General features: G+C 51.2%; 1 protein-coding gene across 4 annotated transcripts in view; it reads left to right on the forward strand.

The window, feature by feature from the left end:
* The window catches only part of LOC144110610 (rho family-interacting cell polarization regulator 2-like), a 128089-nt gene that overhangs the window by 36401 nt on the left and 64359 nt on the right, over positions 1-27329 (forward strand). The window contains exon 1 of one of the 4 annotated variants that reach the window (XM_077643632.1): positions 13248-13705. The exons of 2 other annotated variants lie outside the window; for them this stretch is intronic. In XM_077643632.1, the coding sequence (XP_077499758.1) occupies positions 13627-13705 (79 nt within the window). In that variant the 5' untranslated portion in view covers positions 13248-13626. Of the gene's footprint in view, positions 1-13247; positions 13706-27329 lie in introns of those variants that run through there. One more of the 4 variants, XM_077643631.1, reaches the window with a different exon arrangement.

Raw genomic sequence — 27329 nt, forward strand, 5'->3', positions numbered from 1 at the left:
GTGGCGTGAAAATTCAGCGAGGGGACGATCCCGTTTCATCCGCTGCACCCTGCGTTGTAACGCTAGCAAGTTCATGATAAACGGCCGACGCCATTGGCTGGAAGGAGGGGGTGCTTTAAAGAGGAAGGGCCACTTTTCTGTTGAATTGCACCTAACTACAGTCGAATTCAAGTTAAGGAAAAAAGCGGCTTTTCCCCGTCGAAGGGCCCCCTTCCAGCCAACGGCGTCGGCCGATTCTCATGAGCCTGCTAGCGTGAGTAGAGTGGCAATACAGGGAGGAGATGATTCTCTTTCATCTGCCGCTCTTTGAATTGTCACGCTAGCATGTTCATGAGAATCGGCTTACGTCATTGGCTGTGAGGGGGTTCTTTGATACGGAAAAGCCGCTTTTTTCTTGAGTTGTACCCAACTGTAGGGATGTATAGTATGCTTACGTGCGCATCGATGAAGACGCTTTAATGGAAGCTTATGCCCCCTCAGTATATACACGTGTCGCAACGAGGAAGCTACTCGCAGGTGGTAGATAATTAAGCAGGTTCGATACATCCTATTTAAGCCAAATAAACGTCACGACATGCGGGACGGCCACAGGTGCTGGCGTGTTTGTCTTCGGCGAGATACATTTTTAGTATTCGCTAGTGAAAATCAGACAGGCGCCTGCGTTCGTCTTCGTTCTAGTTCGTCCCGCGCACTGCGAACGGTGAGCCGCTGATGGTATACGTTGCTGGAAACGTGACACCCTGCACAGTGAGCGGATGAACGCTGTAATACGAGCACATGTATGCATGGCTGTCAGTGCATGCTCGTGTGTAGCTCTGCAGTCGCGAGCTTTCGTTTGTTACTGCGGCTTGTTCATTGCCTGTGTTGTCAGGTGGCGTGGAAAAGCAGTGCGGATGCGCCTTGAAACTGCTTGCTCCTCTCGCCAGGCTGTGTTACGGCGCTGCGATCGCATCGGCAGACTTAAGCGCAGGTTGCCCGTATGAAGCGGTGGAACACACACACTGAATGACCTGCTCGAATTGCTTCCTTATCGCTGTAGAAACGCCCTCTTATACTTGAGCTTGCGTCCTCCGCTCGAGCATAGTGTTTTCCACGACCCGCCGCGGTGGCTCAGTGGTTAGGGCGCTCGACTACTGATCCGGAGTTCCCGGGTTCGAACCCGACCGCGGCGGCTGCGTTTTTATGGAGGAAAAACGCCAAGGCGCCCGTGTGCTGTGCGATGTCAGTGCACGTTAAAGATCCCCAGGTGGTCGAAATTATCCCGGAACCCTCCACTACGGCACCTTTCTCTTCCTTTCTTCTTTCACTCCCTCCTTTATCCCTTCCCTTACTGCGCGGTTCAGGTGTCCAACGATATACGAGACAGATACTGCGCCATTTCCTTTCCCCCAAAACCAATTATTATTATTATTATTTCACTCCCTCCCTTATCCCTTCCCTTAAGGCGCGGTTCAGGTGTCCAAAGATATGAGACAGATGCTGCGCCATTTCCTTTCCCCAAAAACCAATTATTATTATTTTCCACGACCGTCTACACGTGTAAAAAGGTGATCACGTTGACGATTTGCGATAACGTTTTATCTTTAGTCTCGCGGTTTGAACAACGTGTGTTGTTTTATTAACCGCATTTTCTTGGAAGCAACAGACTCTGAGAGTGCGGGTCACGGGCGATATCGCCGCTTTATCAGGTAGCTGCGTTTTACGAGAAGCAAAATGTAAACAAAAAAAGAAACCCTGCGTTAAGAAAGATAACCTTCATCTGGTGGGCGATATGACTGAACGACCATTTGCTGTGACGTCCGTGTAATAACCCGCATATGAACTGCACTTATTCGGTCGCTGTTCAGTGTTTGTTGATGTCGAGGGTGTCATTTCGTCCGCGCTGACATGAACGATGAATTTAAGTTTGTGGGTGACTTTTACCCGCGTGAGCATGGTTATTCCCGGCGCTTCCGTCCGATTGTCTCTAATTGCGAAAGCTGGCTATAGCGCGAACAGAAACCGGCAGATCGCGTGAGTGATGTTGTTACGCGTTTTTTTGTTTTTGTTGTTTACGCTAATGCCTTTCTTTTCAGATTAGAATGTACCAAATGTACTGGAGACCTGTACATAAGGTTTGCCTGGAACGTGGTTCCATTCACTCGTCTTACTTCCAAGGACCTATACTCTAGGTCAAGCCGTGATTTAGGTTCAGAGTTCATAATTTATAAGTTGTATGCCGTTTAAAATGCCAGGCATTCTTCTCCCAGCACTTTTCCACTATAGTTCGATAGTCAAGAAAAAAGTTACTTTTCACCGTCAAAGGACCCCCTTCCAGCCAATGGCGTCGGCCTATTCTCACGAACGTGCTAGCGTGACTATGCAGGGAGTGGCAGCTGAAAGAGAATCGTCCTTTCCTTGCATTTTCACGTAACTCCCTGCATTGTCACCCTCCTCACGCTGCACTGTCACGCCAACAGGTTCACGAGAATCGGCCGTCGCCATTGGCTGAAAGGGAGTTTAAAGGAATCATATTCTTAGCGGTAAGAAACAGACACAACACCAAGCTACACACACACAGGACACCCGCTAGACTTCAACTGTCTTTTGGGAGTGCTTTGACGGTGAAAAGCCGCTATTTTCTTGACTTGTATCCGACCGCACACGCTGACGATCATCGTCTGCTCTTTCGTATCCTGACCTGACACTCTGTAGTTAGATCAATTTTCCGTCCTGTTGAGTAGCGCGCCTTGCCGCAAACCCTGGCCGCAACCCTTTCCGAAACGATCCTTCGGGGCTTCGCGTATAATGTCCGTTCTCTTTATTATTACCGTGCCCGTATATATACACGTTTGTTGTTGCCGCCGTTTCGTTGCCCTCTCGACTTCACTCTTCTGCCACTCTCGGTGGGAATCCCATTAGGCCTAATGGGATCAGGGCCGGCAGGATTCGCTTCCTCTCCCCCCTTCCCTTTCCACCCTTTTGCGTGGATGCTCGGCTCTCTGGCGCGAGCTGGGGGGGAGGGGGGTAACCTTTTTACACCTACCCTGAACGCGCGCGCTGCCTGCGCCTTTCTATCGTTCCGCTTTGTTTGCGCGATATGTACATTCGGGTCATAGCCTTTTTTTTTTCGAACGCCCCGCGCGGCAGCCACTTTAGACAGGGGCTGCGTGAAGTGGCGCTCGCCGCTCTGAGCGTCGTGTCAATAAACCGGCTCTAACTATCACGCTCCATCGTTCTTTGCTTGCATAGATCAACCTGGCAGGCTTAATGGTATACAGACATATAGGAGATAGCGCCTCGCGCGATCGCGCGTTCACGCTTGTTTAAGCGTATGTATACCTTTTTTTTTTTTGTTGGATGGCTGCTGGTTGTCGATGCAATAGAATGATAGATCATGCACACAGGAAGCCTTTTTTCGAAATAAGAACAAATATAACAGCTGTGTTGACAGAACTTGTGCAAAGCTGCTGCTTCGATTCACGTCACGGTCAGCGGGTTCATGAGAGCCGGCCGATGCCATTGGCTGGAAAAGGATACTTTGTCGGGGAAAAGCCGCGTCGGTCTTCCGACTATAGCTAAGTTGCATTTATATGCGGATTGAGAGTCCGGGTTGTCACCCGTCGTGCCGCCAAGGGTTTAGTTTGGTTCTGTGCGTATATCGTTCAGTACTATCAAACGCGCAATGGTGCATCGTTCACTCGTTGTCAAGCACGAACCCGGAGCAGAGACTTTCGGTACGTTGGTATACTCATTTGAGCACGGTTGCGTACAAATAAAAGCAACGTGAAATTGAGAATTCGATTCGCGTGTACTCATAAACCGAAATCATTTTTACTTCCGCGTCGAACTTGGACAAGTATATTGGGGATCAGTATATACGCAAGGAGAGTGCTGAATATCTTGAGTGGCTTGTAATCCTTTCCTTCTTCCAAAACACGGAGCAGTCCGTGGTTGCTCGCTAATGTGTTCTCTCTCGTTATTCGTACCTTTACGGAAGGATGTAGAAATGGTCTTGCGTTTCGGAGATGTCTCTGAGAGCAGAGTCTGGCTCGGGATGTCGCATGCTTAGAACTTCCTGTGATATAATGGCAGATTGATGCGTACGTCGATTCGGAACAGCTTTCTGTTATAGTTCTTCGTCCTGTTTTGTTTTTCTATACATCGCAGGGGTCGCAAGCACTCGTCCGGTCGATCCGGGGCGAGATCCCGTTACGCGTGTTTCGGCGATTCGCCGGATGGCGTCGATAACGTTGGCCCAACGTTGGCCCGACATTTCTCGACGTTTAGGAGCGGCGCGCCGCTGCTGCTGTCGTTGGCGTCGTCGTCGCCAAACCGTGGCGTCGGTTCCGCTCGGGCGTGAAAGCGATCGAGGCTGGAGTCAAACCGTGTATGCGGCTGTGCACGCGTCCGTGGCGTTGGAACGGCGCTTCATCCGCGACAGCTCTCTCTCTCTCTCTCTCTCTCTCTCTCTCTCTCTCTCTCTCTCTCTCTCTCTCTCTCTCTCTTTTATCCCCATCTTCCTCCTCTTTCTGTCGCTCGCATACGCGGTAACCGAGCAGCATTGTTTATATAGGCTACAGAGCCCGTGTGCTGTGCGATGTGTCAGTGCACGTTAAAGATCCCCAGGTGGATCGAAATTTTTCCGGAGCCCTCCACTGCGGCACCTGTCTGTCTCTCTTCTTTCACTCCCTTCCCTCACGGTGCGCTTGAGGTGTCCAAGGAAAAGTGAAGCAGTTACAGCGCCATTTCCTCTCCTCAGAGCCAACTTTCAATTTTTTGGGCTTCAGAGCCGCGGCTTCATCTAAACCCAGGAGCTGAAGTTCGTAGGAGTGTCGAGCTCTTCAACAGGAGGGTATCATATATCAGCTTGCCCCAGAATGGCTGCTGCAGGCACTGCAAATCTTCTCGAGCTGCAAAAATAGGATTAGGACAAAAGGACAGACAGTGAAGGCATAGGGGAACACTGCATGAACCTTTGTCCGTTGCTTGTTCGGTGCACAAAAACAAACAAATAAAAGACTGCGTTCTGGCAGGTCATAAAAGGGTTTATGATCCACTAATGCTATTACAGCGCTGAGAGATACAGCGCTAACAAACTTCCGTGTTAGTGTCCTTGGCAGTGTTCCCACAGTCTGAGTGAGAACCCTGCCGCTGGTTTTTATCCTTTTTTGTTACCATTGTCCTTTCGCGAAGCTTTCGGATCATATATCTTCGCTTTCACTCCCTCTATTCCCCTTCCCACGTTTAGAGTAGCTGTCCAAGTCCGTTATTCCTGGCTAACCACTCTCCCTTTCCCTACCCCTGTCCCTCTCAGCACAGTCGTCGAACGCCGCCCTTCTATAATCTCTTTGCATGGCGACGGGACAATCTCTAACCGTTAACTACCTAACTTGTCATCGACAAACAACCGCTCGAATGGGCGATTCCATGGCTGTATAGATAACGCCATCGCAAGCTGTGTGGCTTCGGTATCGCTGCATGCTTCTCCTTATAGGAAAGGGCGAAGCACGGTGGCTGGCCGTCGCTCCTACCAATCGGCTCGGCCCGATACGCCATTGTCTTCACGGACCCCTCATTACGAAAGGTTTTCCTCGGCTCCGCGAGCTGTTTGTTCGGCGGGCGGAGGGAACGTCGGTGACGACGACGTCATGCGGTGGGATGGTTGTCGCTCGCGCGTTTCTCACCGGTGTAGAGAAAGGGAGAGTACATTCGGGTCATAGCCTTTTTTTTCCGAACGCCCCCCGGCGGCAGCCACTTTTGACAGGGGCTGCGCAAAGCGGCGCTCGCCGCTCTGAGCGTCGTGTCAATAAACCGGCTCTAACTATCACGCTCCATCGTTCTTTGCCTGCATAGATCAACCTGGCAGGCTTAATGGTATACAGACATATAGGAGATAGCGCCTCGCGCGATCGCGCGTTCACGCTTGTTTAAGCGTATGTATACCTTTTTTTTTTTTTTGTTGGATGGCTGCTGGTTGTCGATGCAAGAGAATGATAGATCATGCACGCAGGAAGCCTTTTTTCGAAATAAGAACAAATATAACAGCTGTATTGACAGAACTTGTGCAAAGCTGCTTCTTCGATTCACGTCACGGTCAGCGGGTTCATGAGAGCCGGCCGATGCCATTGGCTGGAAAAGGATACTTTGTCGGGGAAAAGCCGCGTCGGTCTTCCGACTATAGCTAAGTTGCATTTATATGCGGATTGAGAGTCCGGGTTGTCACCCGTCGTGCCGCCAAGGGTTTAGTTTGGTTCTGTGCGTATATCGTTCAGTACTATCAAACGCGCAATGGTGCATCGTTCACTCGTTGTCAAGCACGAACCCGGAGCAGAGACTTTCGGTACGTTGGTATACTCATTTGAGCACGGTTGCGTACAAATAAAAGCAACGTGAAATTGAGAATTCGATTCGCGTGTACTCATAAACCGAAATCATTTTTACTTCCGCGTCGAACTTGGACAAGTATATTGGGGATCAGTATATACGCAAGGAGAGTGCTGAATATCTTGAGTGGCTTGTAATCCTTTCCTTCTTCCAAAACACGGAGCAGTCCGTGGTTGCTCGCTAATGTGTTCTCTCTCGTTATTCGTACCTTTACGGAAGGATGTAGAAATGGTCTTGCGTTTCGGAGATGTCTCTGAGAGCAGAGTCTGGCTCGGGATGTCGCATGCTTAGAACTTCCTGTGATATAATGGCAGATTGATGCGTACGTCGATTCGGAACAGCTTTCTGTTATAGTTCTTCGTCCTGTTTTGTTTTTCTATACATCGCAGGGGTCGCAAGCACTCGTCCGGTCGATCCGGGGCGAGATCCCGTTACGCGTGTTTCGGCGATTCGCCGGATGGCGTCGATAACGTTGGCCCAACGTTGGCCCGACATTTCTCGACGTTTAGGAGCGGCGCGCCGCTGCTGCTGTCGTTGGCGTCGTCGTCGCCAAACCGTGGCGTCGGTTCCGCTCGGGCGTGAAAGCGATCGAGGCTGGAGTCAAACCGTGTATGCGGCTGTGCACGCGTCCGTGGCGTTGGAACGGCGCTTCATCCGCGACAGCTCTCTCTCTCTCTCTCTCTCTCTCTCTCTCTCTCTCTCTCTCTCTCTCTCTCTCTCTCTCTCTCTCTCTCTCTCTCTCTTTTATCCCCATCTTCCTCCTCTTTCTGTCGCTCGCATACGCGGTAACCGAGCAGCATTGTTTATATAGGCTACAGAGCCCGTGTGCTGTGCGATGTGTCAGTGCACGTTAAAGATCCCCAGGTGGATCGAAATTTTTCCGGAGCCCTCCACTGCGGCACCTGTCTGTCTCTCTTCTTTCACTCCCTTCCCTCACGGTGCGCTTGAGGTGTCCAAGGAAAAGTGAAGCAGTTACAGCGCCATTTCCTCTCCTCAGAGCCAACTTTCAATTTTTTGGGCTTCAGAGCCGCGGCTTCATCTAAACCCAGGAGCTGAAGTTCGTAGGAGTGTCGAGCTCTTCAACAGGAGGGTATCATATATCAGCTTGCCCCAGAATGGCTGCTGCAGGCACTGCAAATCTTCTCGAGCTGCAAAAATAGGATTAGGACAAAAGGACAGACAGTGAAGGCATAGGGGAACACTGCATGAACCTTTGTCCGTTGCTTGTTCGGTGCACAAAAACAAACAAATAAAAGACTGCGTTCTGGCAGGTCATAAAAGGGTTTATGATCCACTAATGCTATTACAGCGCTGAGAGATACAGCGCTAACAAACTTCCGTGTTAGTGTCCTTGGCAGTGTTCCCACAGTCTGAGTGAGAACCCTGCCGCTGGTTTTTATCCTTTTTTGTTACCATTGTCCTTTCGCGAAGCTTTCGGATCATATATCTTCGCTTTCACTCCCTCTATTCCCCTTCCCACGTTTAGAGTAGCTGTCCAAGTCCGTTATTCCTGGCTAACCACTCTCCCTTTCCCTACCCCTGTCCCTCTCAGCACAGTCGTCGAACGCCGCCCTTCTATAATCTCTTTGCATGGCGACGGGACAATCTCTAACCGTTAACTACCTAACTTGTCATCGACAAACAACCGCTCGAATGGGCGATTCCATGGCTGTATAGATAACGCCATCGCAAGCTGTGTGGCTTCGGTATCGCTGCATGCTTCTCCTTATAGGAAAGGGCGAAGCACGGTGGCTGGCCGTCGCTCCTACCAATCGGCTCGGCCCGATACGCCATTGTCTTCACGGACCCCTCATTACGAAAGGTTTTCCTCGGCTCCGCGAGCTGTTTGTTCGGCGGGCGGAGGGAACGTCGGTGACGACGACGTCATGCGGTGGGATGGTTGTCGCTCGCGCGTTTCTCACCGGTGTAGAGAAAGGGAGAGTGTGGGATTGAGAGAGAGGTGGCAGGTCTTCATCATCTATTAAAGTCCCCTCCTCCTTCCTTCCTTCCTTCCTTCCTTTCTTTCCTTCTTTCTTTCCCGCCCTCAAGGTGTCGTCGTCAATTCGCCCCATGGCGACAGCCGCCATCGAAAGAGGAAGTTCCGGGGGCTGTGCGCTGCACTTCCGCATGACGTGGCGCCGCTCCGCGTGCTATAGCTGCTGGCACTTCAAACAAAAGAAGAAAAAAAAACGCGCATTGTGTGTTCAACACGTTGTGGTGGTGTTCTTAATTTAACGCTACACCGGCCACTTACCCCCCCCCCCCCCCCCCCTCCCTTTTCTCTCTTGTTGCTTCGGATGCACACCACCTCGAGTGCAGGGAGCGAATGCCGCGCTTTCTTCCCACGAGCACCAATTAATGTCGCCCCCCCCCCTCCCTTCTCGCCCTCCGAGAAACATGCCTTGGGGAATGAGGGGGGGGGGGGGGTAGTATACACGGGAGAGAAGTAGTGGAGGAGGAGGAGGAGGAGGAACAGGCTGGCCTTTTAACCACCGTCCTTGGATGGAAATTAAGCGGCCGCGATGCCGCGCGCTGTTGCTGACGCGGCGGCGTCAGATGTCGGCCAATCGCGCGGGCCAACCGACCGGTCGTCGCGGCGGCGTTTTTTCTCACGCGCTTTTTACGCGTTGGGACAATCGTTCTCGATGAGGACACCGCGGCGGCTTCCCCGCAGAGGCCGCAGAGGCAGCGAGCTGTTAGCTGTGCTAAAACACGTGTCGGGAACTCTCTCTCTCTCTATCTTTACTTTCTCGTTCCGTGACTCGTTCTCGCCTCCAGCGGGGCTGGCTTGTTGTGCCAGCCATTGTCTCGGCGCGCGCCTGCTCTTTGTATAGACGTCGCTTCGTGGTTCAAGGAATGCCCCCCCCCCCCCTCCCCCCTTCCCTTCCAACCGGCATCACCGCCACTATATACCACTCTGTATGCCGCTGGTGCCAGCTCGAGGTGCATTAGTGTAGCTACTCAGTATATATGTATAGCATACACACGTACGACTCCAAGTATTTTTTTTCGTAGTTGACTTTCCAGCTTGCCTCGACCTCTCCTCCTCTCCACTGTCTCCCTTTCCTATCCTCATCTTCGTCTTTCTTCCGTACGCGCGTGCGCAATGTGGGCTACGCGCGCCCGGGGGTTAACTCGCTTACAATGCAGGCGTGTTGTATACGGCGGACGGGAGCGTCACGCTTTTCCTTTCTATTTTATTACTTTTTTTTTTGCCCAGCGTCGGCGTTGCAGTGAATGCATAGTGAGACGTACGTGAGAGGACGGCCGCGGCAGGCAGGCACTGTGTGCCCCGCGAAGCGTGTAATTGCTTCCGTGTCGATTTCATCGAGGGCCCCGTGCTTTGCTGCTTGCGCGAATCAGCGCCCTTTTTTGTCTCTGGTCTCTTTGCGAGCGCGGGTTGCCCGCGTCAAACGCTAGCGTGCGGCGCTTCTATAGAAGTCCGGCCGCGTGCGCGCATAGCTTCCCTTTGTGTCAGGGACGCGGGGCGTGCATTCCTTGGCTGGGAGATGAGCTTCTTCCTCAGCCTCGTCCTCCTCTCCTTGCGCTCTGAGAATCCTTGCGCGGACGCACCCCCGGTGGGCGACGCGGCGGTCTAATCTCGCCAAGGACGCGCGCATCTATCGGAGCCCGCGAGGTCGCCGTGCGAGGTTCGCCTCCGTTGTAATCTTTCTCGTTAATTGGGTGCGCTGTTGCGTCCGTTGTAGAACAGTGTAACACTGTTTGTCAAGGCAGGTCACTTTATTCGAGCAACAACACAAGGGACGCGCGATTCTGCACAGCAGTTCAAGCAAAAAAGTCAACAGAAGCTCTACAAAGGTCCGCAGATCTTTTGCGAGGCAGAAGCTGCTACTCGGGATCTTGTAAATTGCAGGGAGGACATATGCGTGTAAACAAAAACACCCACAAGTAATAGTACTCGATAGTTTCAAGAGTAGCTTCCAGAACAATTTTAAAAAATTCAGAAGTTTCTTTAACGTGCACTGACATCGCACAGCACAAGGCACCCGTGTGCTGTGCGATGTCAGTGCACGTTAAAGAACCCCAGGTGGTCGAAATTATTCCGGAGCCCTCCACTACGGCACCTCTCTTCCTTTCTTTCACTCCCTCCTTCATCCCTTCCTTTACGGCTCGGTTCAGGTGTCCAACGATGTATGAGACCGATACTGCGCCATTTCCTTTCCCCTCCCCCTCCCCCTCCAAAAAAAAAACAATTATTATTCAAGAAGGCAGGAAGAGTTTTTGAGGAGTCAAATAGGATTCTAATGCTCGATGGCTTTGAGCAACCAAGGTGCTCGGTTTTCATTTCTGCTCCAGAGGGTTTCATTTCTGCTTGTATTCCTCTAACTGAAAGCCCGAAGGTAGGTTTTCGGGCATTCTTTGTGTTATTGTTAGTATAGATGCAGAAGCACCTTTGTTTTGCTTTTTTTTGTTGGTACGCGCCCAGTGAGGGCCGGGTTCCTTGTGCTTTTGCGCGTTTTGTATTTTGTTGAAGGCCGGGTTCTTTGTGCTTGGCGGGTGTGTTGTGTGTACGGCAAGCGTCCCCCCAACATTCTTGGCCCGTTGGGCGCCGGTGGGTCGTTTCCCCCTTTTCCCGGAAGCGCTCGTCTTCGTGGGAAGTAGAGGGGGGTTTACCGAGAGGCGCTACGCCCGCGTTTTTAGGGTGCCTCGATGCCGGCTACCCGCGCTAATCCTTTCGGCTCTAGGCCCGACTCATCCCCTGCCGACCGGCCATGCACCAGGGGTAGAACAGTGACAGTGCATCGCCCGTTCCGGACGCTGCCCAAAGCCGTGGGATATGGGGAGAAGGACCCCCAACTGTCTTGTCAGTGTCGCAGGGGCTCGATGACCTTTTCCCGCCGAAGAAATTCCTTTTGCTGTCAGCGGAGACGGCAAGGCCCATGCGTGAGCTCTGTTACAACCCTGCTGGGGGCACGTTGTTTGACCCCTGATTAACCCCACGAAAAAAAAAAAAGGGAAACTACCTGTGGAATCTTTCCCGCGCACGCTCCCCTTGTGACGGACCGCGAGACGCGGCCCACGATGGACAAGACGACGAAAGGAAGAGGGCAGAAGCGCATTCCCGAAACTACCGTGACTGACTGCTTCGGACGAAGTAGCAGCGGACCTCCGTATCCTCCTTGCCCATTCCCACTGTGCTCCGCGGACTATGTGCGGCCGCTGTTCCCTTCTGTGAATCGTGTGGTGAAAGAGGCGGAGCCTCAGTGTATTTACCGAGCGTCCTGAGTACGAACTCCAACATACGTCGGGACCAGTATCCCCCACCTTCATAGCAACAACCACCACCAGTCCGAACGATCGCCCTGGGCCTTGGCGACAAGGCTCATCCAGTCGCTCGACGCAATGAACTTTTAATTCTTGACTGTTTGCTCTTTCTGTTTCCAAGTTCTAAATTATGTAAACAAGTTTCTTGAAAAGTTCCAGTAAACCCGTTTGTTTTCCCAAGCTTCAAGTTCCATATTTCTTCAACCCGAAGGCTCGGGACGCTACCCAATGGAGCCCGGGTTCGAGTGAACACCTGCGCCGCGACAGCGCCTCAATGGCGCCTCGTTAGGCTGCACCTGTAGCCAGCGGGGTCCACTGGGTCGGGCTCTGGCGAGGGCTGGTTTAGTAAGTTTGTTTTAAGAAGTTGGAATTGCTTTGCTTTCCACAAGTCGGTAGTTTCACCTGCGCCACTCAGCATTTCCCTATTTTGTTGTGTTCCTTTGTAAAAGATTACCGCGGGCTTATCCCCGCCATCAGCCTGCTAACGCCAGGGATGTCAAGGGAAAATCGCATTTACGTTATCACTCGTAACATCAACTGACTCGATATGTAAACCACGAATGTCCTACGGACAAACGTGAGCTTATGGGGCAAGTTTAATCATCATACAAGAAACAGTCTATAAGAAAAAAAGCTCTAAGCATTTGAATTCCGTTTTCAGCATAGACTACTAAGCTGAATCTTTTTGCTCGATGTATATTGCCACACAAGAGAAATCGACCATTGTAGACTTTCTTCCCCGCCCCTGTATGAAGACGGCACGCGCATCGAGGCACTGCACAGTGCGCACAAAATGCTCCACGAGCGCCCCGTCGCGACGTACGGGCAAACTAATAATCACCCCGCTGTTTTATGGACAGGAGCGGAGGCGCAGTTGTCAACACTGGTAGAGAGCGTAAGTAGGGTGTAAGTTTTCTAAAAGGGAGTAAGTGATCAGGAGCGCGCTTTTAACGGGTGCAAAATTATTCCTGGGGTCCTCTAAAGGGTGTAAAAGTCCTTTTTACCCCTTTCTCACACCCTTTTTTTCTTAGAGTGTGGGAAAGGCATTTGTCCTGCAGTTAACATAGGCTGATGATGATGATGATGCGGGTGTACCGGTTGTCTGCGGCGCATGTGCAGTGGCAGCTGCGCTGTCAGGTGATGTGCGCGTCTGCCACTGCGCGTTCCCAGCAGGCATCAGTTTATCCGGTATTCACGTGCTTTAATGCGTCTCCGCTGTGCTAAAGCAACCTGTCGTTTCAATCGGATCGCCATAACGCGCGAGAGCTTGTGCGGTGCTGGGGGCTGTCCACCGCTCTACTAGCATTATCCCCGGAGCGTCCCGGAGCCGCAATCATTCGATCGACGAGTGCCTGTGCAGTACGTAGCCTGCTCGCGAACCCCTCGCCGCCGACCACTGGTTGCTCTCGCGGGCGCCAGTTTTTGCATCCCAATTCCTCGCCTGCCTCGTCACCTGATCGCTAATCTGTCGTCATCGCGAGATTATTATTGCCGCGAGAAGGCGTGGCGTTACAGCTCTGCGTACTTAGTACGTTCCGTCGGAGCGGCCGATTAGGAGCGGTATCTAATCTACTTATACCGTCACCTCGGGCCATGGCTTCCTGCCTGCCGGTGCTCGGCAGCGGCGGTTGTGTTCGTATCTGTCGTCTCTTGAGCGGTTTGTTTCAGCTCCGTCAGGTAGCGCTTGTGACGCGCAAGTTCCGCTTTTTGTCTTGTCTGTGCTATCCCCCCCTAGCGTTTCGATCGCCTTGTCGGCGTTGTCAGGCGGCTCATTTTAGCGGCGTTTTTTTGCGGCGACGGTGGCGGTGGTTGTGGAAGCTTTCGTCCCGGACGCCTGTGGTGTGGATGCGCGTTTTCCCAAAGGAATTTTGCGGAGGTCGGATATATACGCCTGCGTGCTGCCAGCCGTGGTTGTGGCCTTCGTGTGTCCTGCGGAGTAGTAGTTTGGAGTAATCACCGTCATCGTCAACGTGCATGACGTCGCGGGATTACGCATTCCCAGCGTCGTGGGATCAACCCCTTGGGCGGCGATGGAAATCCGTCCTGCTCGTCGGTAAATACGCATCCCTTACTTATTTTTTTCGTGGCAGCCTCGAATTGCGTGTGGCCATCTGTTTTAGCGCTGTACTCAAGCGACTGAAGTTCTTTGCATTGCCGGTGCGGATTTAAAACTAATACGTATTTATTTTGCCCATTAACGTAGAAGCAGTTTCAAGGCATGCAGTTGACAAATTTACCCACTATGTAATCGCTGGTGCTTGCTATGGTAGTGTGTGCTGCGTGTGTCTAGGGGTATGCTGATTAAAATGGAGTCTTTGGATGCGTTTTCAGGCACTTGGGTAACTATTTGCAGCCGTGGAACGTTTCGCCTTCCAGCAGTGACCTGTTCTGTCGGTCAAGCTCATGCAGTGATCTTGCTTACACGGTGAATAGATAATCATAGTGCGAGGACTGATTACGGGTCAGGTCTTAACTACAGCCTTTGTTCGGTAGATAGCTACCTGTCGCGTCGGCCACTTTTCGATAAAAAAAAGAAAAAAATGTTCGCACTAGCATTGAGGGTAGCTTGCTGTTTGCTTGCGATCTGAGCGTGACGATGGCTGTTCGCGGCCTCTGCAGCTTGGCTCCCGTTCGCAGAGACTCTATTAAAGCGACCGCCGTCCTCGTGGATTCTTGAACTTGAAGACTTCGGAGTTTCTTCTAAACGAACGTTCAAACCTTTCCGTCCAAGGCATCGGGCGAACGTTCGGTTTACAGTTCGCGTCGTTTCGTTGGCTTCCTCGAAGATATTACGTCGATTTGCCTAGCACCTTGAGCGACTTGGCCCGACTCGCTGCTTAGCGTCGCTTGTGTGCTTTAATAAATGCCCTCCTCGCTACGTTTCGGTGAAGTTTTAATAAAGAAAACAGCGCAAAGTCGTTCTGTAAAATACTCTTTTAAAACAGCTCAAAGTAGTTTTGTAAAATGTCCTTTTAACCGCGATGGTTTTCGCGAACAGCCGAGGTGCGTTATATCAGACATTGAGAGGCAGTTTCGGTGACTGTTCATAGAATTCCGTTGGAAGCCTGAAGGATTGGGGGGTCTTTCGGGGCTAACGAGCAATCTTCGGACCGATATACTGCTTGACTGTCAATTAAGACCGACGTATCGTACGAATGATTCCAGTAGGGTGGGAAAAAAAAATGGGGGGGGGGGGGGGGGATGGAGAGGACTGCACTTTACGCTGCATAGTAACCTTTAAACATTATAGTTGCAAAATTTTGTTGGAGTGTCTCATTTGCTGGCGGAGTAGCGCTGTTTCTGACGTAATTCCTCGATCATCACTTTTTTCTGTTGATTTGTATTGTAGCACACGTGGTGACTGCACAACAGGCCAACCTGCGGTTCCTTCGCGCATATGGAGGTTCTGGTGGTGACCCCACAATAGCTTTCAGTACTAGTTTCGTGCTCGTCATTGATAACTGGAGTAAAGGTCAGCGCGTGCATTCATCTGTCGCATGTGTGCTCGTTGCACGGCTGAAGTGACATTAATGAGTGAGAAAAAAAACAAGGTTCTATCTATGCGACATGACTCACATTACTGGATACAGCGGCGGGGGCTAAGGTGGTCAGTGGCCGCACCCGAGGCCGGCTCGTTGGTGTCGAATCATTTTCCAAAGGGGCCTCCCCGAGATTGCTCTGCGGTCCTGTTGCAGAGCGTGCGCAACCTCCCCATCCCTTTATTTCTTGCCCTCCTGTTTCGCCTCCTCCCGGATGCTTCAATCGTTACCCTCACACTTCCCCCCCACCCACACATCTCGCCACTGTATCTCCTGGAGAGGCCATGCTCCGCTATCTGCCGCCGCTTATCTGGGGGGTCGCAATTAGGCTCATATTCCCTCTCTGCGACCCTGCCTGGGCGTGCGCAGTGACTCACACGGTCGCCGACAGGAGATCGCGGTAGCCGCGCGCATAAAAAGAGAAGCGAGGCAGTAAAATAATTCAGCGTAGCAGCGTCTGCCCTCCGTCACTGCGAGGCTCTGGCTCCGCGTCGGACGAAACTCGGTTGGACGAAAGGCGCGTTGGGAAAAAAATAACGGTTTTGAAAAGACGGTGGATTCGAGCAAGCCTTCCTGGCTGGTCATGCATTGAGCCTGAAACGTTTTGGAGCTGCTATATAGTCGGATACAACTCAAGAACGAAGCGGCTTTTCCCCGTCAAAGGACCCCCCGGTTCCAGCCAATGGCGTCGGCCGGTTTTCATGACCCTGCTGGCGTGACAATGCGGGGAGGGGACTATGCCCTCTCATCTGGCACTCCCTGCATTGTCGCGCTAGCAGGCTCATGAGAATCTGCCGACGCCATTGGCTGAACGTTTTTTTTTATTATTCGAAAACTGTGCCATGAGGCATAAGTCGAAAAAAGGGGAAGGAATGCGGGAGATTGAAAGTTAAAAGAAGGAGTGAATACCCGTTGCGCTGAGGTAGTCGCAGAGGCTGCTGATGAAGCGATTGTTCATAGTCCACTTCACATGGTCAGTTTCGCGGTTCCACTGCAGGCCCACCTCCCTGAGGAGCCGTTTTCTAATAGCAGCCGTCCCAGGGCACGTCCACAACGAGTGCCGCACGTCACAAATGTCCGGTGCAGCGCTACAGTGAGGGCACCTGTCAGGTAGTGGCAGAGCTTTGGCACGCCACCGATGACGGACAGATGGTGTCAGAGCCGCCCCTGCCCGAATCGGCGCATTGGCTGGAAGCGGGGTCCTTTGACGATGAAAAGCGGCTTCGTTCTTGAGTTGTATCCGACTGTAGCGTGTAAGCTGTCAATCTTGCGACTGATAAAAGCGAGCGTCTCAGGCTGGGCCAGCGGTAGTTTTATTTCGTGAGCGCCACTCAAAAAGACCGCGATACGGCAGTTCGTAAGGAGAGGACAGGGGTCGGATCTAATGGCTTCGCATTCGCGTGCCTTTTAAGTGGCAGCCTTTGACCTTCTGTTTGTCTTACTGCCGGATAAACACGCTTCCCTGGTTCACCCCCCCCCCCCCCTTCTTTCTGTTTCCTGCCTGCTTTTAGGGAGAAGAACCAACCACTGAAGATAATTGGTTTTTGATAATAGGTTTTTTTTTGGGGGGGGGGGGGGGGAGTAAATGGCGCAGTATCTGTCTCGTATATCGTTAGACACCTGAACCGCGCCGTAAGGGAAGGGGTAAATGAGGGAGTGAAAGAAGAAAGGAAGAAAGAGGTGCCGTAGTGGAGGGCTCCGGAATAATTTCGACCACCTGGGGATCTTTAACGTGCACTGACATCGCACAGCACACGGGCGCCTTAGCGTTTTGCCTCCATAAGAACGCAGCCGCCGCGGTCGGGTTCGAACCCGGGAACTCCGGATCAACCACTGAAGCAGGTGTCATTTTTCTCGCGTCCAGCGGTTGGACGAGCGGTTGACGTCTGCCTGAAAGACGTTTTTTTTTCTCTTTTAATTCGAGCTCTCATTGTCGCTACATAATAGCACGGTCGTCGTCTTCATTCTTACAGTCTGCCCTTGCACCCTTGAGTAGTTAAGTCTGTCTCGTGGCGGGAAAGTGATATAGACGGAGATGGAGAGGGAGGGGGGATACTTATGTTTTGTCGGTTGTCGACTTGGCCAGTTCCATGCAGCGGTGCTAGCAGAGGCGACGTTAAAGAACGACTGCCTGTACAAGCGAACCACGTTGTAGTCCGGTGCTTCGAAAGACCTGGTGACGCTATAGCGTTTCCTGATCGCATGCCACGCCTTAAACCAGACATCCCGATTTTGACGCACTTTTCGAACGTCGAGTTGTTGAAGCCTGAGTTTTTGGACTGCTTCAATTTGATTATCGAGCTGGTCGAGTATGCCCGCTGAGACTGCACCGTTTTTCCCGCTGTTGCGTAATTATACTGAGGTTCGAGATTATTTCTGTAGGATCTGCGATAAGCGTACATGTTTTCGTGCAATATGCTTCGCCTGCGAAGTAACGACCTCCAGGTATACATTGGGCCAAGCGCCCAAAGCGCTATGACCGTTGCGGCGCGATACCTCTCTGTCTCCATGCAATGATAACATGTACACCCGCGTCTCTTCATTTGCGAGGTTGGTTATCTTATCGCCCTTGAGAAGGGCCAGAGCAACCCGATAAAAAGTGTTTAGTGGCGAGTATTATGCTTTTCTTTTTTATGTAATTTGTTTCATACTGATAAACGCCTCAACCACGTCCTTGGCTCACCTGTGATGGTAGCTTTCACGTTCTGTGTTCAATCTTGACAAGAGACGGCTGTACGAAAAGACAAACTGGGCAAGTGGCGCGATCCGCCGCGGTGGCTCAGTTGTTAGAGCCCTCGGCTAATGATCCGGAGTTCCCGGGTTCGAACCCGACCGCGGCGGTTGCGTTTTTATGGAGGCAAAACGCCAAGGCGCCCGTGTGCTGTGCGATGTCAGTGCCCGTTAAAGATCCCCAGGTGGTCGAAATTATTCCGGAGCCCTCCACTACGGCACCTCTTTCTTCCTTTCTTATTTCGCTTCTCCTTTATCCCTTCCCTTACGGCGCGGTTCAGGTGTCCAACGATATATGAGACAGATACTGCGCCATTTCCTTTACCTAAAAGCCAATTATTATTATTATTATTATTATTATTATTATTATTATTAAGTGGCGCGCCGCCGCGGTGTTGTAAAGCCTCTTTATAACGAACCTGTCTGTAGTGGAATAATGGATGTAGCGAAGGAAACGGCTGGATTCCTCCCGAAAGCTTCTGGACGATGTTACGTATTCAGTGTCTCATTTTAAGTCACGCAACCAGCAATGTTTGCTAGACTGCACATATATGCTAGGTGTTTTTTTTCTTTCAAATTACCTGGATACAACTCCAGAACGAAGACGCAAATGCACCTCAAAGAACTCCTTATACCCCATTAGCGTCTACCAGTTCTCACGATGTCGGAGTTAAGTCCCCTTGCACCTGGCAGTATGACATAGGAGAGGGCTGGCAAGTGCGGATATTAACTACGAATTAAGCGCGACAGTCTGTCGAAGCCATTGGCTAGAGGGCCTCCTTTGGGAGGCATCATGCCGTTTCTTTCTTGAATTGTATTCGCTTAGGAACTGAGTATTTAGAAAGATAAACAGAGCAGCTTAGCTGATCAGTGTTGACAAATGTGCCTGGACAGCACCTGAACGCCGCCGCGGTGTCCCAGTGGTTATGGCGTTCGGCTGCTGACCCAAAAGACGCGGGCTTGATCCTGGCGGATGCAACGGTCGAATTTCGATGAAGGCTAAAGGATAGTGGGCCGTGTGCTGTGCGATGTCAGTGCACGTTATAGGGCCCCAGGTGGTCGAAATTTCCGGAGCCCTCCACTACGGCGTCCCTCATAGCCTGAGTCGGTTTGGGACGTTGGGTCACAAAATTTATAAAAGCTATGAACACCCGAACACCACCTGGACCTGAATCCATGTTAACTGCAATCGCAAGTTTGAAGGCGATCCTTTGTAGCTTTTATAGAACCATTAAAAAGTGTATTAATTAAAATGAGGCACTTGTACATGTACATACACGTTGCCATGAAGATCGTCCTCATGTCGAGAGCTCAGTTCACCGTGTGCTTGACAGTATATATTGTAATGGCGGTAATATATTAGCAGCAATGAGTTAAGAAGGTGCAGTCTTGCTCAAAAGTCTTAAGGCCACAGCGTTCAACGGTAGCGAAATGAATGATCATAGAATGCTCCGTGTAGCGGCTCATTCAAAACACAAGTCAAGCATGGAAGCTTCTCTACCGCAAGTAGAAGCCTTGTGCTATCATTTCAAGGTCATTCGGTCTTTAGCAGTGCTGTAATGGCTCTGTTATGCACCTGAATCGAAAAGCCCTTGGCCTTAAGACTTTTGACCAAGACTGCACCCGCTCTGCGTTTCTTGTAACTCCTTCTCTAACGAGGATTTCGGTTAACGCTCCTATAGGAGTGCCCTGTCTCACTTGGTCACACGATCCGCAAGATAAGCTTCGCCTGCAGTGCACGCAACTAACGACACTGTATTGCAGGTCCCATAAGGACGGGGGATTCTTGACGATGATGACACGCACGTGGCATTGTCTCCCCTGCATAGATAGGCTGTTGGCGAGAGGGAAAGATAGAGACGGAGCGGCGTGTGTCTGCTGCGGTCTGTGTGGCCGCAGCAACCCCCCCCCCCCCCCCCTCCTCCTCCGCGTGCACTTCCATTGTGTCGTCGCCGCCCAAGACAATGCCATTTTATTTCTCGATGCGCTCCATTAAAAAGCCCGTCCGTTCGGGGTGGCCGAGTTGGGGGAGGGAGGGTTAGAAGGGGGACGCAATCGTGGGGGGGGGGGGGGGGGGTGTAGGGGGGCGGATGCCGTACTCCCGTCTCGTTTAACCCTCTAATATAGTCCGGCGTATTACTCTCGATACGCACTGTGCTTGCTGTAATAGTTGTGGTTTGTGCTCCGCGCGGATGGTTATCAGAACCTCGGTGCCACACAAACCGCAGTTGCGTGCGTATTTCTCAACGCGAAGTCGATGTCGGCTGCTGTTAACTTAGAAGGAATGCATCATTGACTGCAAAAGCTCTAACCATCGCGTACGTACTGCGTCAGTAAGCGTTGATGTGACTGAATTTCGATATTGGTTTAATGAATGTGCATCACTGCGATTGGGCACTTTGTTTGCTGTTTAACGGTCGTAACTTAGTGAGTCCTCTACCTGTATAATTAACACATGTTTTTTTTTTCTCAATAAGTTTTGTTCTCTACACTTCTCTGTAGGGATTACAACCGTACGACGAAATGAAGGAGCTTCGGATCATTTGTCCCGCGTCGTCATTTCGTGGACATCGCATGGTTTAAAACGTATACTTCGTTCCGAAAGCCTTAACCAGCATCGTCGGCTAATTTCTGGGTAGATATTAGGGGGGCTGTTGTGCACCTGAATGAAGTCCTTGATTCAGGCGATGACGGTGCGATAATCGCGATGGTCTTTCGCGGATGCCGACTCCTGCGCTGTGTCGATGCCTCACGTTTGCAATAAGTAGTGGCGCAACTATTGTAGTGTTACTACAGCGGTGTCAGTACTGTTCCGTAGTGTTCAAATTGTGACGCCACTTTTGTGCCTTCAGTGGTTCCAGCTTCAACGCACCAACCGCAAGGCTATGCATACTGGAAGCGGAAGGCAGCCGGGTATACGTAGGCCACTTTCCTCCTCGACCAGGCTATAGCCTGAGTAGGCTTTAAACTCTTGAGCTCGGCGCTGCACCTCTATTTTTTTTTCCTTCGTTCAGATATCCGCAGTCGTGCCGACGCAGCAGCAACTGCAGAAAACGCGCGTGAATGTGCCACACAATCTTATTCCCGCACGATGGCGGGCCAGCTTTTATAGCAGCCTCCCCATTGTGTTGAATTCGGCGTTGAAGAGCGCGCCTTTCTCGGGTAGTATTATTTCCCCGCCCAGCGCTGTCTGCAAACAGCTCGCTTCTGTTGTCTGAAAGCTGTTTCGTGAGCGGCCGGAGAAGAACGAATCGACGCCTGTTTCTGGTGAGAATGCTTTTCGGTTCGAAAAACCGGCTTCTAAAACCGAAGTGTTAAATCCGCTTAGTGCGTGCGTCCCAGTTTGTTCACATATATGAGAGGATGAGCAAGCTTGTGTAATGGACAATCGCATTACAGCTCGCTGGTGTCCGTAGAGCTTGACCAGGACGATCCAGCAGAGCAAAGCATCCGCAGTGACGAAACGTGCAGCTATATTACGCCTCAAAATCGGCACGCAATTCAGCTCCGGCGTATGCAAAAAAAGTGCATGGCAGGGTTTTAACGTAGTTCAACCGAGTAAACGTGCGATATCATGTCTGCGTTCTTCGCCTCGTCTTTCGTGCATATGTACAGTCGGGGACAAAAGTCTTTGGACCACGCGTTCCTTAAACAAAGCCCATAGCTCTGATATTAGCCGGCAGCTGGAGACCACACTTGTGTAGATGAAAGGACAAAATTTTGGCTGTGACCTCCACAAGTGTGGTCTCCATTCGCTGGCTAATATCAGAGCTATCGGCTTCGTTTGAGGGAAGCGTGGTCCAGATACTTTTGTTCCCGACTGTACATGTGCACGCAACCGCGTTTCTCGCTCTTCATCTTCACACCCTCTCTCCACTCGGCGGCAGCTGGCGCGACGCCCTCCTCCCATTGGCTGCAGCTGACGCTGCGCTCCTGCGAACTTTCCCGAGCTTCCTCCCATTGGCTGCAGCTTTCGCGACGCTACTCCGAACTAACCCGAGCTTTCCCGAGTTACTCCGAGGCTTCACGGAAGCTCCTTGGTTGGGTTTGACACCGTTAAGTAGTGCTTTCGCAATGCAAGCTTATGGCACGGTCACGTGAAACTCAGAGACCGAGACACGCAAATAAGAGGTGTTCTTGAAAGGGAACAGCGCAAACACAGGGCTAAGAGAGGAACGTAGTACAACACAGCGCCTGTGTTGTGTGTTCGTCTCTTCGTCGTGTGTTTGCGCTGTTCCCTTTTAAGCATTGTTAAACCAACTAGCCCGCAACAACACCCCCGTGAAGAAGTGTTCTGCAGTGTATCTATCCTGCTTGTATTAGCTCCGTAATGGGTGTGAAAAAAATAAAATAAAACGAATGACCTGCTACGCTTGGCGGCTCCTGCAGACGACGGCCAGCGGCGCCAGATCTCCCCCAAGTGTTTCTATAGGATGATGCCCTATGGCTTTCGGTCCGCAACGGCGTCGGCGCTTCGTAGTTCGCTTGTAGGGCGCCAGGCGGGGCGTTGCACGCCTACTGCGCCGCTGCTCGGTGTGTGTGCATTCGGGCGTGCAGCTCGGCTTCAGCGGCTCGCGGGCTTGGGGAGAAAACACCGGCGCACTCGCGGAATGCGGTGGCACGCACGTGCGCCTCCTCCCTTCTTTCGTTCTTTCTTTCTTTCTCTTTCTTTCTTTCTTTCTTTCTCTTTCTTTCTTTCGCTGCTTATCGCCCCGAGGAAGCGCTCTTATTTGCGCGCCTTTTCTCGACGCTCTCTGTGGGGCGCTGGCAGCGGCGTGTTTTGCGTGTGGCCGTGATGTTGAATGGATACGTCGCGTTGTGTGAGCGGCCGCGGCCTGGCTGCTGTTGAAGCTTGGTCGACGCACGTGTCTTTAGCTGTGGCTGCTGCGGAAGTTGTACGCTTTGGGGGTGAATAATCGAGCGCGCTAGGCTCGAAGTCGAGCTGGAAATTTGTGCGTGAGAACGCCCCTGCAGCGGTCATCTGTAAACGGACTGTTCGTGGGTATGCCCCGTTTGGTTGGGAAAGGAGGATGGGGGGGGGGGGGGGGGGGGCGTCTGGATTGAGGGTATCAAGCGCTTCATTGGACAGCAACAGTAGTAGTAGTGGCAGTGGTACTGGTAGTAGTAATAGTAGTAGTAGCAGTAGTAGTAGTAGTAGTAGTAGTAGTAGTGAAAATATTTTATTTAATGCAGGTTTCTTGTTTTGTTTAGCACCAGAAGCTGTGCAACAACAAACATCTTCCATATCATCTAAAGCGAGTTCATTGAATCGCTTGACCGCATCTTTGCTTGACGGATGCAACTGGCAGAGCGGAGCATTTGCGCTGCAATCTTCAGGTGTCGTTTCCATTGCAGACATGGTTGATCGATTGCAGCTAAATGATAACATTTAGCCAATGGCGAAGCCGCGATCGTTATTTTCCCCCGAGTGGCGGCCTAAGATACGTACGGAGAGTGGGGGGAGGATAGGGAGGGGGGGGGGGGGGGCTTAATTTCGTCAGACTTGCCCGTTCTCTTCCTCTGTCTATGCCTCTGTAGCCACACGGACATAATTAAGTCCCACCAGGGTATAATCGTAGTTTTCAGTCTGCCTTTAATAAATAAAAATAATAATTGGTTTTTCGGCAAAGGAAATGGCGCAGTATCTGTCTCATATATCGTTAGACACCTGAACCGCGCCCTCAGGGAAGGGATAAAGGAGGGAGTGAAAGAAGAAAGGAATAGGTGCCGTAGTGGAGGGCTCCGGAATAATTTCGACCACCTGGGAATCTTTAACGTGCACTGACATCGCACAGCACAGTGCACGTTAAAGATCCCCAGGCGGTCGAAATTATTCCGGAGCCCTCTATACCGTGTTTACTTCTCACCCAGCGAATGAGTGCAACTTCGTATGTGTTTTAACGCGACTATTATATCAGTTTCCTTGTCGCCTCGAATAAATCATTTTGCTGCCTTCCTCCACCATTCACGTAGTCTTTTCTGTTTTGCAGTCACTGATGACTTCTCAGTGGCAGATAACTTCTCTCTGCGTGTGAACGACCGTGAATCGTTAACTGTCAGCGCGTCTGTTATCTTTAATTATCTTCTATTCCAAACTTTAGTAGCATGTCAGGCGCATGGCCAGGCTTACGCATATCCAGCATCGTAAAAAAAATAAATCGAATCACCTGAGGCAGTGGCATGACACTGAGCGTTGATTTTGTCCAGCAGCTTTTACAACTTGCTCCGGTAGACATTCTGAGGACCTAATTTGTCTTGAATGACACTCCACTTTTGCGCTGTGACAACTAGCTCGAAATCCGCTCATGAAAGCGTTCAGCTTCGAGCGCATGCAGCCATCCTGTTGTAGGCGCGCCCAGGAAGCGATGACAGCGCCACCACCGCTGCGCGCGCTCCTCTCTGGCTCTCACTGGGCCAGTCGTGCGCTGCGGCAGCGCTGTACGGAAATGCATCGCCGGGGCGAAAGCCTATACCGTTCATGTGTGGCCCGGCGCAATTTCGCTTTTCCTCCTCTTTCTTTTTTCTTTCTCCTCGCGCACGCTCTTTCTCTTTCGTTTCCTGCCATTCTTCTGCCGTTCACCGTCCTTTCGGTGAGTGCGTGCTCGCTATCGACGTGCACGGCATTCCTCGGCGCAGCCGAACAGCTGGCCCGTTAGGCTTCTTACCGCAAAAGCCCGCACATAACACGAGGGTCCTTTCTTCGTTCTTATTCCATTCTTATCATCGTTCTTATTCCATTCTTATCATCGTTCTTATTCCATTCTTATCATCGTTCTTATTCCATTCTTATCTTTGTTCTTATTGTATTCTTATCCTCGTTCCTATTCCATTCTTATCTTCGTTCCACTCTCCCATTACATTCTTCCATTCCAGTCTTCGTTCTTATTTCAACACACAGCCACAGCGGTAGCTCTGTGGTGATGGTGCTCCGCTGCTTACCCGAAAGACGCGGGTTCGATCCCAACCGTGGCGGTCGCATTTCGATGGAGGCGAAATGCTACAGGCACGCGTCTACTGTGCGATGTCAGTGCACGTTAACGAACCCCAGCTTGTCGAAATTATCCGGAGCCCTCCACTACGGCATCCCTCATAGCCTGAGTCGCTTTGGAGCGCTAAACCCCGTAAAACCACAAAACCAAACTATTCAAGAGTGTGGAATTCCGATACTCGCAGAATGAGTACCAGTGCCCCAACAAATGGTCGGACGCAAATGATTGGATAATATCCGAGTCTTGCAGAACGCTGTGGTTTTGCGGCGTTTTGGAATGTCCTGCCATATCATAGCAGTGATCGTCATTATCGCAAAGAGATTAATTACTCGTTAGGCCTGGTCCACCTAAGGACAGCTAAGCGACTACACAGGAAATCTATAGAGCTCATAAACTTCGTAGTTAAAGAAAAATTCGTTCTCCTCCGGGGTTCGAACTCGAGACCACCGCTTCGCCGGTGCAGTCTTTCTACCAGCTGTGAATTGATCGACAACTCGAAGTCGGTCCACTGTATAGGATAATCCCCCAAGTTGGAGTAGAATTGTAACTTGAAATTTGGCTGCGCTTGGAGGTATGCAAATAATTACTCTTATTGCAATTCTACTGCACGTTGAGGGAGTCCTCTAAACGGTGACCATAATCATCATCATATACCCAAGAGCACGAGTTGCGGATGTGTGGTGAACTGCGGATCAGCGCTTCAACACGACAGAGGCCAAGATTTTTCACTAACTATAGAGGCCAGCCCCAACTATCATCTACCACATTCAAGTTCCTTTTCTTTCTTGTATCATTATTATCTTATTATATCACAATACGTTATGCCAATAAAATATTAATAGTATTGGTTCGAATGGCGCCGAATGCCCGACATCAAGACGCCATCTTTGCAGTGCATCCCTCTGCCATCAAAACCGAACTGTTCACTATTTTTCACCAAGAAGAATAACACTTGGCAACATTTAATATAACTTGAGCGTGTATGGTGCCCATCGTACGGCAGAAGATTTTTATTTTTCACTTTGACTCCTACAGACTGCTGCGCCTCTGGCGTCGTACACTCGCTTTCCAGTAATGAGCGCGATTTTACGGTAACTCCTTGAGACCGCGCCGCGGGTCGGCTTCTTTCGGCTGTGCAATAATAATCGCGCGTTCTTCTGGCGCCGAGCTCTTCCTCGTGCGGGCACAGTGCGGCCAAGAGCGTGCAGTCGCTATAGAGTGGCTCGTTTTCTTCCCTTGGCCGTTTACACTGGCTATATAGGAATAAAGTGCGCATTCTTCGTGCTTGTTTTTTGTTATTTGTTTATAAAATACACGGTGGAGTGAGGCTCCAGGAAAAAGAGAAGGCAGTGTGTAGTTGACCGCGAAGTTGCTGTGAGAACAATCGCCGCTTTTTCATACACGGATAAAGGGGGGGGGGGGGGGGGGTAGGGTCGGGACTGTAGCGATGAGGTGGCGAGCGGACCCTAATTTATCTCTCCAGCGAAGGCCGAAGGAGGCGCGCTGGCAGGCAGGCTGGGAAGCTATAAAGACTTTGGTTTCATTGTTGTTTGTTTGTTTCAGCTGTAACTGCAGAGTTGCTTCTCATCTGGCACGCGCATCAGAAATGAGGCAATAAAGCAGCCTCGAACTCTCGGTTCTGCTACACGGAGGGCGCCTGCAGTTACTGCGATGCTGCGTGTAGGCGCTCTTGGCCTTTCGGGACCATAAGCCTCCACCGTTTCGGTGATGAAGCTCTACCGGTGCGGTATTCGGGAATGCTTTCAATCTTCCGGTGCCGTATTCGGGAACACTTGAAACCTTCCGGTGCAGTATTAGGAACACTTGCAATCGTCATGGCGGCCTTAAAGTTCGGTTTCATGGAACGAAGTGCAAAACAACAAAACAATATCACAGGGACACATAAATCCATTTTCTGTTGGCAGTGCGATTGCATTAGCAGCTGTGCCTTTACTTGAAGAGACGTCACTTCCGTTCTGGTGGCGTCACCTCTCTCTAGCCAATGGGAAGGCTCCGGTCTGGTGACGTCACTTTCAACAAGCCAATGGGAATGCTCTGCTCTTGTGACGTCATTTTCATCCAGCCAGTGGGCGGCAGGACGCAGTTTAGCCCCATGGGTCTTCTATACTGCTATCGCATTAAGAACAGTGAAAAAATAACCTGCACATCGGACAACAATAGGATGAAGTTAGTAACTACTTCCTTTACAGGAGACGCCAAACGGAGATAAGATTGGCTTCGAGGCATTCACCTTCAATGCACTGTGCTGAAAGTCGCGCACTCGGAGACAGTTATGCGAAACGCGGTACCATGAACGCTGGCTGTGGATGTAATGGCCTGGGAGCTCGGATACACCCTCGTTCTGTCCTATGTGCTGTAATCGCGCGCTTGCCTTGGACGTGTGACGACGGCTGTGATA

The sequence above is a fragment of the Amblyomma americanum genome, chromosome 11, assembly GCF_052857255.1.
Source record: "Amblyomma americanum isolate KBUSLIRL-KWMA chromosome 11, ASM5285725v1, whole genome shotgun sequence".
NCBI lineage: Eukaryota > Metazoa > Arthropoda > Arachnida > Ixodida > Ixodidae > Amblyomma > Amblyomma americanum.